Source organism: Panthera onca, chromosome B2, assembly GCF_046562875.1.
Source record: "Panthera onca isolate mPanOnc1 chromosome B2, mPanOnc1 haplotype 2, whole genome shotgun sequence".
NCBI lineage: Eukaryota > Metazoa > Chordata > Mammalia > Carnivora > Felidae > Panthera > Panthera onca.
The window spans coordinates 97,729,409-97,746,157 of NC_138343.1; the positions used below are offsets into that span (position 1 = coordinate 97,729,409).

The 16,749-nt window shown below is 40.5% G+C and overlaps 1 protein-coding gene across 4 annotated transcripts in view; it reads left to right on the forward strand.

Annotated features, from left to right (window-relative positions):
• Positions 1-16,749, forward strand: part of ARMC2 (armadillo repeat containing 2) — a 131,954-nt gene that overhangs the window by 46,912 nt on the left and 68,293 nt on the right. For all 4 annotated transcript variants that reach the window (XR_013555705.2, XM_078447193.2, XM_078447192.2 and 1 more), the window contains 3 exons: positions 615-790; positions 6,520-6,622; positions 7,930-8,153. Coding sequence is in view for 3 of the 4 variants with exons in the window: in XM_078447193.2 (XP_078303319.2) it covers positions 615-790; positions 6,520-6,622; positions 7,930-8,153 (503 nt within the window). In the remaining variant the exon portion in view is untranslated. The remainder of the gene's footprint in view (positions 1-614; positions 791-6,519; positions 6,623-7,929; positions 8,154-16,749) is intronic.

Genomic DNA, 16,749 nt, shown 5'->3' on the forward strand with positions numbered 1-16,749 from the left:
AGACACAATTTCTACTCACTTAGCATGGCATCTGTTTGAGAGCACTGGGCATATAACACAACACTCGTGTGTATGTGAAAAAAAAAAAAAAACAGGCTACAGAGTAATGTTTGTTGAATGTAGAAGGCTGCGACTTTTCTGGAGGAGCCAGAATATAAACAGAGCCTTAAAGGACCAAAATCAGTAGGAATGAAGATGAGGAGAATATTCTAGGCCAGTGGAACTATGCCACAAAGGGTTGGAGGCAGAGACACAATGCTGTGCTTCGCTGAGACTGAACCAACCAAGCACTGTGAGGTGGAAAGCATTTGGAACAAAGCAGACCCAACTGGAATAGGTGCAATTCATTCTTTACTGCACTCTTTGAAAGACTGTGTGTTCTAGATAAGCTGACCGATGAGTAAATAAGTCAACATTATAGGGGGTGGATCAACAAAAAGGAAAAAAAAAAAAAAAGCAGGTAGATGGAAATTACAAGAAAAGGGGAAAAAAACATTCAGGAATTTGAAGATGTTCTGGGAAATAACAATGGGGTTTTACTTACACTGTGTTTGACACACTTGAAAGCTTGACCTTAATTAGTAAGTGCCGCTTTACTCTCTTTGCTCTGACAGAAGAAAACATTGAAACAATTTGTGCTGCTTGCACACAACTTCATCACGCTTTAGCGGAAGGAAACATGCTTGGAAATAAGTTTAAGAGAAGAAGTATTCTCCTGAAGACCCTATATAAACTAGTTGATATTGGTTCAGACTTGCTCAGCCTTAAACTTGCAAAACTTATTCTAGCAGTAAGTTTTTCTTTCCTCTGGTCTAGTAGACTGTAGCACTTAAAAGTTTTATCTAACTCTTTGTTTGTAAATATTACAAAGAAGATTAGAAATGCAGTGTGTTCATTTAGAAGCTTGAAAAGAAATTAAGGTAATAAGTTGACATCTCAGAATTTGGGAAGTACTATCTAAGGAACTAAGGCTGAGTACGTGGAAAATGCTCAAATAAATGCTTACATTTGGACTGTGGCTAAGCTTCAAAAAAAGGTGACAATAGGCAAATACATGCAAAACAGCTTGTCAAGTAACTTGAGATCAGTATCGGAGCATGCAGGCTGTGGTTTCTGCCCCATGGTTTCTGCTCGGTGCTTGATTCTGCTACATGATTTAATAAATAACTTAGGATAATGTGGGCCATGGACACAATGGCCAGGTGCTTTATGAACCAGTATGAAACAGAGAAACAGCTGCATGTGGTCATGGGAAGGTGGTAACAGAAGGCTCCCGTGAGGTGTTAGAAGAAAAGGCCAGACACCAAATAAAAGTCTGTAGAAACTCTGTCTCGAACAAAATGATATCATTGTTTGAGGGGAACGCTTTGTTGCCACAGCCATAAACAGTTGGAAACAAAAGATAAGACACAGTTATTATAGAATGTTCTAAAAGAGCCGCTAAAACAAATGAATGAAGCTTTGTTGACCTAGTTTCATAAAAGTGATAGCTATTATGTTAACACCCATAATTCATATAATTTAAAATCTGAAAGTACACAGGGAAGGTAAGCATTGGCATACTTACTCAGAGTTTAGTAAGAGTGCCCACTGTTCCTTAGTTTGATGTCTTTGATGAAGCAGAATATTCTGACTATGTACTCTATGTAATTTTTTGAAGAAGCTACATTCTTATTCAGCTGTCATCAAAAACTATTCACCCTCTTGTAAAAAAAAAAACAAAAAACTGTAATATGTGACTCAGAAAGTAGCATTTCTTTGAAATAGTGATTTCAGCAGTATTTTAATCCCCTCATTGAGGATAACTGGTCAATCAGTTTTAATGAAACAAAAAGAGCATAAGCCACAGAGATAGTTCAAGTCAAAAGTTGTAGGTAGACTATATATGTTAACTAACTGGAATTTAAACATAAGCTTGAAAAAGAAAAGAAAAAGTTGTAGGTAGAGGCAAAAAGATATCTGCCTGCTTACCCTGTTTCCTCTCTGACCCTGGGTTTGGGGTACTCCCTTGGCCCAGGAGAGCCCCTGTGAGCTGGAAGCCTCTACAGTGTAGCTGCCCCAAGATGCCAGCTGCTGAGGGATTGACTGCCTTTGGTTTTTCATCTGGATCCTAGACGTTTTGCTCCAAACCAAGCCAAAAATTAGAGAGGAGGAGGAAAATGCCACAAATTAATCAGTGCTTTGCCGAGAAAATATCATTTTGGTTATAAAAGGTGCCATTCAAATTAATTATACACATGACACCATTTATTTTAGGGTAAAGGGCTAAGTGATTGCCAGGCAGCGATCGCGTTCTGAACTAAATTTGATTAGATAAGGCTCTCTCTGTGACATTGACTGCCTTGCTGAATCAGAGTCAAGACTGGCTAGGCTGCACTCCAGAGTGCAGAGATGGGCAGGTTGTTCCTTCTGATTAACTATAGAACCAGGTCAGGAGGGACTTCCAAGGCCATCAATCCCAACTTCCCATCTGCTACCTGAATCTCCCCTAATGTTCCAAGCAAGACACTGTTTTGCATGGGCCTTGGTGTTGGGATTCTATGTAAGTTTTAAAAAGGCCACATCATAAAAAGCTGTCGAAAAAGCAAATAATAGTAATAATAAAGATATATGGAACCGGGGCGCCTGGGTGGCGCAGTCGGTTAAGCGTCCGACTTCAGCCAGGTCACGATCTCGCGGTCCGTGAGTTCGAGCCCCGCGTCAGGCTCTGGGCTGATGGCTCGGAGCCTGGAGCCTGTTTCCGATTCTGTGTCTCCCTCTCTCTCTGACCCTCCCCCGTTCAAGCTCTGTCTCTCTCTGTCCCAAAAATAAATAAAAAACGTTGAAAAAAAAAAAATTTTAAAGATATATGGAACCAAGATGTTTTTAATATCTTCTCTAGTGTCTGCCAATATTTTACCTACCAGTGTAGTATTACAATTCAGACATTTAAAATTATTTATAGTTAAAAAAAACTTGGTGAGCATAATGTCAGTGTTTCTGATTTCTTGCCTTTTTTTTTCTTTCTGGTTAAGTAAGTTGGGGGGTTTGCCAGACAGCGATTTTAATTTTAACCTTTGTGTCAAAAGATCTTTCTGGAGCGCCTGGGTGGCTCAGTCGGTTAAGCGTCTGACTTTGACTCAGGTCACGATCTCGCGGTCCGTGAGTTCGAGCCCCGCGTCGGGCTCAGGGCTGATGGCTCAGAGCCTGGAGCCTGCTTCCAATTCTGTGTCTCCCTCTCTCTCTGCCCCTCCCCCGCTCATGCTCTGTCTCTGTCTCAAAAATAAATAAACGTTAAAAAAAAATTAAAAAAAAAGATCTTTCAAAAATTTATCAGTCTACATTAAGAGATTTTTTTAGGGGCACCTGGGTGGCTCAGGTTAAGTGAATTGGTTAAGTGTTTGACTTTGGCTCAGGTCATGATCTCATGGTTCATGGGTTCGAGCCCTGCATCAGGCTCTGCATTGACAGCACAGAGCCTGCTTGGGATTCTCTCTCTCCCTGTCTCTCTCTCTCTCTCTCTCTGCCCCTCCCCCACCCCCAAAATAAATAAATAAACTTTTAAAAAAAGATATTTTTTAGTACAAATGTATACACAATGAATGCAGCTATATTCAGGAGGGGGGAAAATCTAGTTCTCTGTACAGGGGGGAGAAACAGAAAAAAAAACAAAAACCAAAAAACACCAATATGTCAACAGTGATTATGCATAGTAAGTAGAATTATAAGTGTTTTTAAACTTCTTTTTAATTTTCCAAATTTGCTTTATAGAGAAAAGACTGCAGTCTTGAATGTAAGAAATAAACTACCCACTGTAAGAACTTACTTTGTGCCAGGGGCCCTTGACCCTGGGGATACAAGTGAATGAAGTAGCCTCTGCCTTCCTGGCTGGCACTGTGGCAGGAGAGATTCTGCTAAACGCAGAAAATGCCCAACAGGGAGGATGAGTACTAGGGGCCAAGTGCACCGCACAGGAAAGGGGATGGACAGTGTGGGGGAAAGAGCTGTTTCACGTGAGGTTGTCTGTGCTCCTTGCATGCAACTTAAGATTACTTTTTCATGCCCCAGAGTCATAATTTTATAGTGATCAAAAGAGAAGGTATAGGAATGCACTTTGAAAGTAATTTGACCTTAGAGCAGACTTGGAAATTGTAGACTGACTGTTTGTTTGATTGATTGATTTTTTTAATGAAAACCCTGACATGAGTTGTTGTAATTTTTCCTCTGTCAGTTTTCACTAAAAATGTAAGACTTGGGTGGGGGGAGGGGGGTGAGGTTAGTTGTATTCATTCATTCATTCATTCATTCATCAAGTTTTATGTTATGTTATTTTTAAGATTATTTATTTATTTTGAGAGGTGGGGAGGGGCAGGGAGAGAGAGAATCCCAAGTAGTCTCCGCACTGTTAGTGTGGGGCCCCGCGCAGGGCTCCAACTCACCACCCACGAGATCATGACCTGACCGGAAATCAAGAGTCAGACGTTTAACTAAGCCACCGAGGCGCCCCTGTTCAACAAGTTTTATTAAGTACACAACACGTGCTACATATCACAGTGTCATAGGGGACTGTTAACTGATTAAAATATATTCCCCTTGTTGTGATGAGCACTGGGTGCTATATATAAGTGATGAATTGGTAAATTCTACACCTGAAACCAATTTTATCAAATTTGTTAACTAGAATTTAATTCAAACCTTAAAATATATTCCCAAATATCAAGGACAATATATATTTCCATTGATTTAGAATTTCTTTCTATTTTCTTTAATCAGTTTATTTTCTCAGTTTTTAAATAATTTTTTAAACACCTAAGCATTACAATTTTTTGTTTAATTTCCATTTCCTTTTTCCTCCTGAGAACAGAAGGAATCCCCATCCTGCCATGTGTTAACAGTTTGTGAGGCTTCCACAAGGGAGCTTCCCAGACTTGCATGTGCACTGGATCCCTGGGCAGCTTGTTAAAATGCAGATTCTGATTCAGCAGCCGCTGGGTGGGGACTATGAGTCTGCACTTCTAATACTCACCCAGATTCCTCAGGTGCCAGATGGAAATGACAACACCTAAAGTGCAAGGTGGCTCGGAGGTAACATGTGGAGGGGCCCAGTGCAGGGAGGTGCATGGAGGCCACTCTCTGGATAAATGCTTCCATCCCTCTGCCCCTCCGGCACAGGGCTGGCCATGTTCGTCCTTGTGCTTCAACAGTGAACAGCACTGTGCTTGATACACGGTAGGAGCCCATTAGTATTTGCGGATCAAGCACAGAATGAATCTTTAAAAACATGTCTGACAAATCCCATTATCTTTTTTTTAACGAACTGACGTTGAAGATAATTTTAAGGATACTTTTTAATGATAAAATAATGACCCATATGCCATCCTTTTCACACAGATATTTATTTAGATGACCTCATTCCTACTGACATCTTTTACATTCTTGCAATGAGGGCACATAGTATCTCCATTTTACAGTAGATTATAAATGTCTTTTTTTAACATTGTGTTCACAGTTACACTTTTTATGACTGCTTAATATGAGTAGTATTGATGTTCCACAGTTTATTAAACTATTTCCTGATATCACTTAGGATGTTTTTTATTTTTAATTTTCACTACTTTAGAGAGACATACAGCTGATTGAGACCATTTGATGTAGTTAGTCCCCCTCTACTGTGCTTATTTGACGTATACTTTATTTCCCCTGTGCTTAATTTACTTGAATATTTTTCTATGATTTAGAAGGTAATTTTAAGCTTTGAACATCACACGCCATTATCTCAAAGCATTACAGGAATAGCCTTAAAAATGAATATATAGGTACTATCTAATCAAAGAGTATTACTTTTTTGGTTTTCTTTTATTTAAATGATAAGAATTGTACTTTCCCCCGTCTAGGTATTCTTTTCTAAGTTAATTCGATCTGAATTTTGGCATCTGTGTTCCTTTACTCTTGTATGTTACAGCAATCGCCCCATTTAGTTAAGTTTCTCAACATCCTCCCCGCTTTTATCCTCACATACTCTTTAAAAAGTAACTAATAACCACACGTGCAAGGATGAGACTTTATGAACTGAGAAATAAAGGCTTATCATTAAAGCATGCTTACGCTGAAGATCATTTATATTGTATTTACCATAAATGAGTTAATTAAATACTATAGTTGGCAAGTTTGTAGCCTAAACTTAGAATTCTTCTTTACATTTTAAAAATACTCCTACAGGGGCGCCTGGGTGGCGCAGTCGGTTAAGCGTCCGACTTCAGCCAGGTCACGATCTCGCGGTCCGTGAGTTCGAGCCCCGCGCCAGGCTCTGGGCTGATGGCTTGGAGCCTGGAGCCTGTTTCCGATTCTGTGTCTCCCTCTCTCTCTGACCCTCCCCCGTTCATGCTCTGTCTCTCTCTGTCCCAAAAATAAATAAAAAACGTTGAAAAAAAATTAAAAATACTCCTACAGCACTTTTAAAATAGATGTGCGTGTTAAAAAATTACGGCGCGTCTTTATTTCCCTCTGCAATAAAAACATAAGTGTTTCCTTTCTCCGCAGCTTAAAGTGAGTAGAAAGAATCTTCTTAATGTCTGCAAACTTATATTCAAAATTAGCAGAAGTGAGAAGAATGACTCTCTGATTGAAAATGACAGCATTCTGGGTGAGTATCACTCAGCACCACCACCGAGTGAATGTCACACTTGAGTGAATGAGGAGTTTGGGGAGCAAAGTTCTCACTAATGGTGTCCAGAATATCTTTATTTTCTACTAATTCCAGAAGTGATGCGATGCCTATTGTTGCTCTGTCCGTCTCTGTGTTTTCCATATTCCTTTGAATGTATCCTCGTTAGCTATTTGTTTTCAATGTCTGTAGTAACATCATGTGACTATCAAGTGTTGCCTATTTAAAAATTCATCTCCTGGTCTTGGATTGACTGTCAGACAAAATACACTTAATGGTATTTAACATAATTGAAATTTTTGGTCTTTTGATGTAGTAGAAATGACAAAAACTTGGAAGACAAACTGGAAGACAGGTGTTGTAGGCATTTGACATCAAAGTGTCTCAAATGTGTTTCAAATATGTAGGTAGAGAAATTTTATTGCCCTGTAGCTAGCTACATAATGTTTAAATAGCTAATAATGTTTAAATCTTAAACATTAAATAATTAAGATGCTTCAATAGTTATCTAAATAGAAATCTTTTATGAATTAGTATTGCTGATCTAAGGGAAGGCAGCGGAGTTCTTTTTTTGCAACATAGGATAAATGACCTCTTTTTTTGACCTCAGCAGACAGTTTTTGAGAGAGACAGAGACGGAATGTGAGTGGGTTAGGGGCAGAGAGAGAGGGGGACACAGAATCCGAAGCAGGTTCCAGGTTCCGAGCTGTCAGCACAGAGCCTGATGCGGGGCCCGAACTCATGAGCTGTGAGATCATGACCTGAGCCTAAGTCAGATGCTCAACCGACTGAGCCACCCAGGTGCCCCAAGAACATGTTCTTATTTATATATTAATTATCCCATCCTTTTGCTGTCACTGTTATTACAGAGATTTGTCTTTGCTACACGTAAGCTTTCCTCTTTACACCACATGAGTAACCCTTAACAAGCATCTGTATGTAGGTTCTCACTAACATTTTAGAAATTATATTTGGTGTTCACATGCAAGTGCTTTAAAATGTCTCTCTCGGGGCGCCTGGGTGGCTCAGTCTGTTGGGCGTCTGACTTCGGCTCAGGTCACAATCTCGCGGTCCGTGAGTTCGAGCCCCACGTCGGGCTCTGGGCTGATGGCTCAGAGCCTGGAGCCTGCTTCCGAGTCTGTGTCTCCCTCTCTCTCTGCCCCTCCCCCGTTCATGCTCTGTCTCTCTCTGTCTCAAAAATAAATAAAATGTTAAAAAAAAAAAATTTAAAAAAAAAAGTCTCTCTCCAGCTGTTATACATTTGTCATAATTCATCTTCTTGACAGAATCATTACTGGAGGTCCTGAGAAATGAAGACCTGCACACTAACACTGAAGCTTTTTTATACTGTATGGGGGCTATCAAATTCATTTCTGGAAACCCAGGATTTCTCGATGAAATGATCAGCAAAGGTGCTGTGGAAATATTGGTGAATTTGATAAAGCAAATCAATGAGAACACCAGGAAATGTGGCACATGTCTGCCTAACTCAGGCCACTTGTTAGTCCAAGTGAGTATTTTACTTGAAAAGGTTATATGTGTAAAATTAGTTTTTATGTTACCTAACACTAGTTACCTGCCAGGTGTAACAGGTAACAAGGGGGCTCTTACCTAGTCAGCTGGGGGTGCCTGGCCTTGGGGTTCAAGAACAGCAGCCACTGCTCCACCTCTGCCCCCGTGTGTGCCCATTTTCCCTGGAAAGGCCACTCCATGGCTTTTCACCAAACAGCTCTCTGTGGCTTTGAAATCCATTTCCGCTACCCTGCAGAGAAAGTAGGCCTGAGACAATAAAAAGTAGCCTCTCTCTGCAAAACAATTGCAAGCTCTTACCAGAATTTTAACATGCAGAGTTTTAACTTTTAGAGCTTCAAAGACTGAAGATTGTTCATGGTAGCTAATGTCATGGATCTCGTACCTCCAGTAAAAAGCAGAAGTTAACAATACGGGGGTGTGGAGATGACCCACAGGCCTGAGACTATAAGCATGAGGGTTAGCAAAACTAGATCTGTTTAACATGACCGGGGGCAAGAAAAAAGAGATTGGTTCCGTGTTAGTTTTACTACTTCTTTTGTGGCAGATTAAATTTCATAGTTAAATTATTTTCATTGGAGATGCTTCAGCTCTCATGTTCATTTTTAGATGAGATTTTACTTTTTAATAGGATTTGTATATCAGATAATAGCATCTTTGATGTAATACTTCATGAGATTTGAAATGTGCCTGCCAATTAATGAGGATTGATTGAGCACTCAGGGTGCTGGCAGCTTTGGGGAAAGTGTGTTAAAAATTAGATTTGAGCCCTGCCTTAAAGATGCTTAAAGTGTTTATGATGATCATTAATTTTGGACTTTGTGGTCTGTCTCCATTTTGAAAAAAGATTATGAAAACCCCTTTTAGTCGTGGATGATGCAGAATTATATGGGATGAGCCATCTTTTGTCTAGGGAGGCTTAGAAACATTATTTTCTTACTGCCAGTGGTATTGAGTTATTCAAAAGTTTTCCTCAATGAAAATAATTACTTTGGTTATATAATTATATTTCCTTATTAAAATGCAAAAAAAGTATAAGGAAGAGTGTAAAATTGCCTGAAATATTTTTACCCTGAGATAACACACCTCCAGCATTTTAGCAAACATTTTCCCATGCATTTTACGTATATATACTTACATATGCATAATTTCATATAATTCTTACGTTTTTATCATGAACCATCTTATTTTTAATAGCTCTTCTCACTTATTTTCCCTTATTTTCCATTACCCTCTTCCTTCCTCATTTCTCCTGTTCCAACCAGTTATTGTCCACACTGATGTGCTCAGCACCTTTTAATGCAATCATAGGTTTTCAAAAATGGGATATTCTATGCACTTCTCTGTTCTCATTTAACAATACATTGTAAGAACCCCTTGGAGACTTATTTTACTTTTTTTTTAATGACTGCACAATATTCTGTGATAAGGATGTACCTCAGATTCCGAACTGTTCTCCTTTTGGGATATTCACTCTTTTTAATTTTTATGCAATGGCTTTTAGAATTCTTGTCTGATTAAAAAATCTCTTTCCAACCCATTTATATACACATATATAAATATATATGTAAATATACTATACTATAATATATGTTGTAATATACAACAAAATAAAATATATGCAAATTTATATGTTTATTTATATTTATATTTATTTATATACTTATATATGTTAAAATATATACTATATAGAAGTAGGATCAGTTGGTATAAAGGAACATTGACCGTTTTTCAGAATATTTATGTATTTATTTTGAGGAGGGGGAGGGGCAGAAAGGAGGGAGAGAGACAATCCCAAGCAGGCTCCAGGCTGTTAGCGCAGAGCCTGATGTGGGGCTGGAACTCACAAACTGTGAGATCACGACCTGAGCCAAAATCAGTAGTCGGACACTTAACCAAATGAGCCACCCAGGTGCCCCAAGGAGCACTGAGTATTATTGTAACCTGGATCGCCAGTCCAGAACTAGGACAAGTATATACCAGTAAGTACAGTGTAATCCCCATGTTCCCCTTCTTTCCCTTCCACCTACACTCAGCATCCTTAGGTTCACTAGGTTAGATGTCTTTTTCCTTTCCTGGCATCCATGCACCCCGCTAGGTGGTGTAACAAGGGGCACTCTAGTAACTTCTTCCTCTCTGCCTGCCACTACTCACCAGGCACTGTCATTGTCCCCAGATCCCTCCTCTGAACCTGTCTAGGATCTGGCATAGCCAGGGCTTACATGCCTGAGGTTTCTCCCTGGAGCACAATCCAGCAGGAGAAAGTGCCACCACCTGAGAATGCACTCCTGCGATGGTCACCAGGCCCCATTTGCACCATCTACACAGTGTCACTCTGTGTGTGTGTGTGTGTGTGTGTGTGTGTGTGTGTGTGTGTGTTTACAGATCTGGGAGGAAGGAGATCTTGTTTTAGGCTATTTTATCATGGGACCCCCTGAACTAGACATTCCCTCATATTTAATTAAAAGGAAGAAAAGCTGTTGTGTATCATACAGTTGATAAAATGTAAGCAACATGACTTCATTATAGGAGCAGATGAAAATCTCTACTCCTGTGAATGTGTAACACTGACTGGCTGTTCACTAGCCGGCCCATGTGCAAATTCAACCAAACAGATCTGGCCATGCAGAGAACTGTTTGTTCATACTAGTTTTTAGAACTTGGTAACTCTAGCTCATGAGACGTTTTTAAAAAGCAACTTTGTTCAATAGAAAAAATAAGTTGATTACAGTGGCTGTACCAATAAAATGTAAGCCAGAGAGAACCTGGCAAGACCAAAACGACAAGGGTAGGTAACTGTGACTACAAGGGTAGTCACAGTTGTGACTTCCTCTCTTCTATGACTTTCAACCCGGAGAACCTCAGTAGCTTCAGCACACTTTCTGGGCACCTCCTGTTATAGAACTATAGGTTCTAGCATGTGGCCCAAATGCTGGAGTCATTCTGTTTCCCCAAAGCTGCCCTGTTGGGCACCCAGAAGCTGGAGCCTGAAGCTTGTGTAGGATTTGGGAAACTGGCACGAAGGGAATGGGATAAGGTGTGTTTGGGGAATGCCAAGCAGGTAGGCTTGTCCAGAGCCGAGAGGTTCTGTGAGGTTCAGAGGCCACAGCCCTGAGTCTCGAACACCAGGCTATCGAGTGTGGACTTGGAGGAGCCGCTGGAGGTGGGGAGGAGGAGGGGAGATCAGAGTGGCAGAAAGACGAACGTGCACGAGACAATAAATTGGAAAAGACCGAGAAGCTGACAAGCGATGGGAGGGGACTGTGTCAGTCGCACAGACTGGTTGGAGGGCAGAGCTCTCACACACAGCAGCCCCAGTTAAGAGGCATTGCTGCAGTTATTAGGGTCGGGGCAGATTATAATAGAGCTAAAGGGAAGAGGTCAAGGAGTGGGTGTGGAAGGAAGACTCCTCCACAGCATCTGGGCTAAAGCTGCTTACAGGAAAACACGAAGTTCTGAGATCTTGAAGGTTTTCTTTATGTTGTTTCTCACTTGTATATATATATGGAGAGGGAGAGGGAGAGGGATATATGTATATATATATATATATATATATATATATATATATGTATATGTATGTATATATGTTTATGTTGTTCACTGTGTGGCTGAAATCAAGAGACATTGATTTCACAGGTGTTGCTCTGTGCCAGGCGTGTTCTGGATGGGGTAAGGAACACAGTTGCCAGTAGGGGCCTACCGTCTGGAGATACCCCGTGTCCAGATAATAGTATTCTGATGCCGCATTCTTCTATCATGGAAATCATGGTATTTACACACGTTCAATGCTGCATTCAGTTCTGCCTACCATGTACTTAATAGCATTTTGAGAGGGTGACTGTAGCTGCTCAGAGGAACCGAGGCATCGCTGCCTGTGTGCCAAGTACAAGTATTAATACAGAACTGGAGATACGACTTTGTAAAATGGCAGGAGTAAAGAAGTTTAAACTGTGTATGTTTACTGAATTCTAGAATGCTGGGATTTCAGGAGAGCCCCCCAAAAGTTGGAAAAAGACAAATATAGGCCAGACAAAAGGCAAGGCCCCCTAAATGCCAGTAGTAAATTGTATCACCCAAGGAGGTGACAGACAGAAATAGGGATTTGTCAATGTTGGTCTTGAATGAATTATCAGGAGGTGTTAGGTTCATGTGTGACTTCTAAAGCCTAGCATTTGGTATAACATGGGAGTGGAGGTAGACTGCTAGAATCACCTCCATCATAAAGTTTGTTGTGGTCTCCATCATACCGCCTTCCTAGGGAATGGGGAAAAGTCTATATATGTCATAATCACAACCAAGCTCTGATTACCCTGGTGTCTTGTCTGTCCTCTTGCGTTTTGAGAACATCATGTACACGGCTGCTTTACTGTAATTGAAGAAATCTCAAGGTATCACATTTATAGTTAGGTAATTTATAGGTATATAATGTAACTATTTTTTAACGTTTTTTTTTTAAGTTTATTTATTTATTTTGAGAGAGAGAGAACACAAGCCAGGGAGGGGCAGAGAGAGAGAGGGAGAGAGAAAATCCCAAGAAGGCTCCACACTGTCAGTGCAGAGCCCGACCAGGGCTGGATCTCACCAACTGTGAGACCATGACCTGAACCAAAACCAAAGGTCAGTTGCTTAATGGACTGAGCCACTCAGGAGCCCCTATAATGTAACTGTTAAAACCCAGATTGTCTTGAACTAACATTCCAACTTTTTCTTATTCCTTTGTATTTCCAACCTTTCTGCTTTACAGCTTGACCCATTTGATTTTGAGTTTAATCCATAGAGAAATACATTCTTTCCCTGCTTCAGATACAACATTTTTTACTGTTTTGTGACATCCAGATAACATGGTTCGCTTCCTTCCCCTCTTCTCATGTCCGGCTCACTTCTCTGGCCTCGAAGCCTTCAAGTGTCACCCCAGAGGGTCCTTCACACCCTAGTCGCCTCCCTCCTTTGCCCAGTGCATCTCCTGAGTTATCTTCTTCCTTTTTCTCAGAGAAAATTTCTTAGTAATGTTAGTCCTCATGGCCCTCGTCATTCCCTGCTCCATTCCTTCACTTTGGCTTGCGTTTGGGAGAAGGAAAGTGAATTAAACCAAGAGAGATGACTCAGACATTTTGAGCCCAGATGGTTCAGAAAATGATACTATCATCATTAGAAATTAGAGAGTTATACAAGGAACTCATTTGGTGAGAGAAGGAAATTAATTACGTAATTAGTCTTAACTGAAAATTTTAAAGTGCCAGCAGAATAGCCAAGTGGGGCTGTCCAGTAAGCGACTGCAGTTTTGAACGGGTGCTTAGCAGAGAAAGTAAAGCTGAGAAAACAGATTTAGGGCCTCTGCATGGAGGTGATAGTCGAAGTCAAGAAAGACCAAGGGAAGAGTATAGAAAGTTAGTAGAGGAGGTCAGAGAACAGATTCTATAAAATGGCCACATTTATGGAATGGGGGAAGAAAAGAGAAAATGCAGAGGCCCGGAAACTAAGAAAGGACCGTGTACAGGAGAGTAGAGATCTTAAAAGCACGGACTGGGTTGGTCAGCTCCGGGAAATGCTGTGGAGAGCACCCACGGGAGGGCACGTGTTCTTCTTGTGGAGAAGTTGGAGTAGGCGGGTGCGATGGAGTCATGCTCCAGTGCTCCGTGCTGTCTTGGAAGCTTGTAGGAGTTCTTTATCCATGTGTTTTTGTTTTTGTTTTTGTTTTTGTTTTTGTTTTTGTTTTTTTTTAATGAAAAGGTGTTTTGATGTCATTGATTTTTTAAAAAAATGTCTAAGCCCCAGAGTAGACTCCCTGCTTTGAGTCATGGGAGTTCACTGCTGTATTCTGTGTGTGGCCCTCCTCCACCCCGTCTTCAAAAGCCTGAAGGTCCATTTGGCTTTGTACCCAGTGCTGGGACAGGGCTGTCTAGTGAAGAGAGCACACGCCTGAGCTGGCCTTTCGTCTCTGACCCTAGCAGCGCTTCTCAGCCTCTGAGCCCCGCTTTCCTCGTGTTTAATGGACCAGCGTAACGTGTAGTTGGGAAAATTAATGAGCTAATCAAAGCACTAGAATAGGATATGGCACATAGTTGGTACTCAGCAGAAATTTATTAAATAAAATAAAATCAGAGTTTCAAACCTGAAGTTTTAATTGAATAGCAATTTCTTCTGATGAGAAAAAAAATTAATCGCAAGAAATTAAGATGATAGAAGTAGATTTCAAATCTTGGATCTTTTTATGTTCTTCCGTCTTTGACAAGCTCTGTGGAGAACCGTGCTGAATAGAAACTAAAATCTGGAAGGGGGTGCTATATTGGCAACGTAGGATTCTGGGTACTTCACGGACCCCAAATTCTCAGAGTCAACTATTCTCTGCTTCAAGGATTTAGGGAATTTAAGTGATGCCTTTGACTGAAGGCTGGAGATTCAGTGAAGCAGTGATTTACATTATGTTAGTAATTAACAACTGTACCTGTAAATCTTGCTTGGGGTCCTTTAAATCTCGTGTTAGTTATATTTAGTCATTTTAAGATGTATTTAGGTAGTTAATTATTATGAGTATGCACACTTAACTAGGAAAGTATGTTAACTCCCTTTCTGTGGCTTACCCTGCCTATGGGAAATCTACCTCTCAGACCATAAAATCAGAACCAAGGCAATAACTTCCACCTGATGGAACCTTGTTCTGGTTATTGGAGGAAATAAACTGCATACCTATAAAATGAGAGCAAATATTCCCATGATTATATTTCTTAAATTCTTATAATTTTCTTGGAGATTTGATGATTAAGCAGAAATATTTTTAAAGCATCTTTTTTAAAGGTTTTGTTTGAGTAGGAAGAGGCAAATGAGGTCATTTATTTTCTTATTGTTTTAATTGAGGCATATAATTTACGATCCAATGAAATGCTCAGATCTTATATGTTTGATGAGTTTTTTTATATATAATTTCTTGTCAAACTGGCTTCCATACAACACCCAGTGCTCATCCCAACAAGTGCCCTCCTTAATGCCCATCACCCACTTTCCCCTCTACCCCACCCCCCATCAACCCTTAATTTATTCTCTGTTTTTAAGAGTCTCTTATGGTTTGCCTCCTTCCCTCTCTGTTTATAACTTTTTCCCCTTCCCCTCCCCCGATGTTTGATGAGCCAAAAGCATACAGGGGGGTGGGAGGGAGGGGAGGGTGGGTGATGGGTATTGAGGAGGGCACCTTTTGGGATGAGCACTGGGTGTTGTATGGAAACCAATTTGACAATAAACTTCATATATTGAAAAAAAAAAAAGCATACAGCCATGTAATCCACACCCCTGTCAAAATTCAGAAGATTTCTATCACCTCAGAAATTTCCTCCCACAGCTTCCCAGTTAATTCCCATTCTCCCACTCATAAAGGGAACCATTTTTCTGATGTCTTTCACCATAGATGAGCTCTACCTATTCTAGAATTTAACAAAAATGGAATATACGGTGTGTGCTTTTTTGTGTCTGGCTTGTTTTCTTTAACTTTTATTTTGAACCAAATATAGGTTCACAAGATGTTGCAAAAATAGTACAGAGGAGTCCTGTGTACCCCTCACCCAGCTTCTCCCAGTGGTGACATTTTACATAACTATCGTACATTATGAAAACCAGGAAATTGAATTGTATAGTACAGTTAACTAGAGTACTATTTCTGGCTCAATTTGCTTCTCAGTATATTGTTTTTGAGATGAAATGAAACTTTTTTTGTCACAATCTTTGGTATTGGCCACTAGGCTTGCTAATTTTGTAATGATGTATTTGTTAGTGAAGAGGGGACCAGCATTTGCTACTTAGGAGGCTTCTTTCCTATAAGGAATACCCAGTATAACTAAAAAACCTAATCATCAACTGGCATGGGGGGGGGGGGGGTGGTGGCAGTCATAGCCCTGGCTCTTCCTCTTCACTTCTCCTCCCTTTCTTGGGAAAGACCTATGAATAGGTAACTCTTGCTCACCTCAGATTCTCCAGGGATTAGCATATCTAAAGATTTGGGGAGGGTGCCTGGGTGGCTCAGTCGGGTTAAGCCTCCGACTTCAGCTCAGGTCATGATCTCATGGCTTGTGAGTTTGAGCCCTGCGTCCGGCTCTGCGCTGACAGCTCAGAGCCTGGAGCCTGCTTCAGATTCTGTGTCTCCCTCTCTCTGCCCCTCCCTGACTCATATTCTGTCTCTCTGTCTCTCAAAAATAAATAAACATTAAAAAAATAAATAAAACAAGTAAAAAGATTTGAGGAGACTCAGAGACCCCAGACATGTAATGTAGTGTCTTGGGTTTGAACCTAGAAATAAGAGAAAAACTAAGGCAGATGGGGATGGGGAGAAAGTTATCATCATGGTTGGAACTTGTAATTTATAGGTGAGGCAGACATACATTCTCAACCTGAATCCCTGAATTAGACCATCACAAGCTGTATCTCCTCAGAAGGAGCAGAGGAGAGCATCCTGTGCTCCCTAGTCAGGAAGTAAGGGATGGAGACCGGTCAGGAGTATTATGCTAGAGAGTATCTCTTCACAAGGAAGGAACATCAAGAGTGGGAAGTAAATATTCCTATGCCTACTGTTTCTGGGAAGAAACATTTAT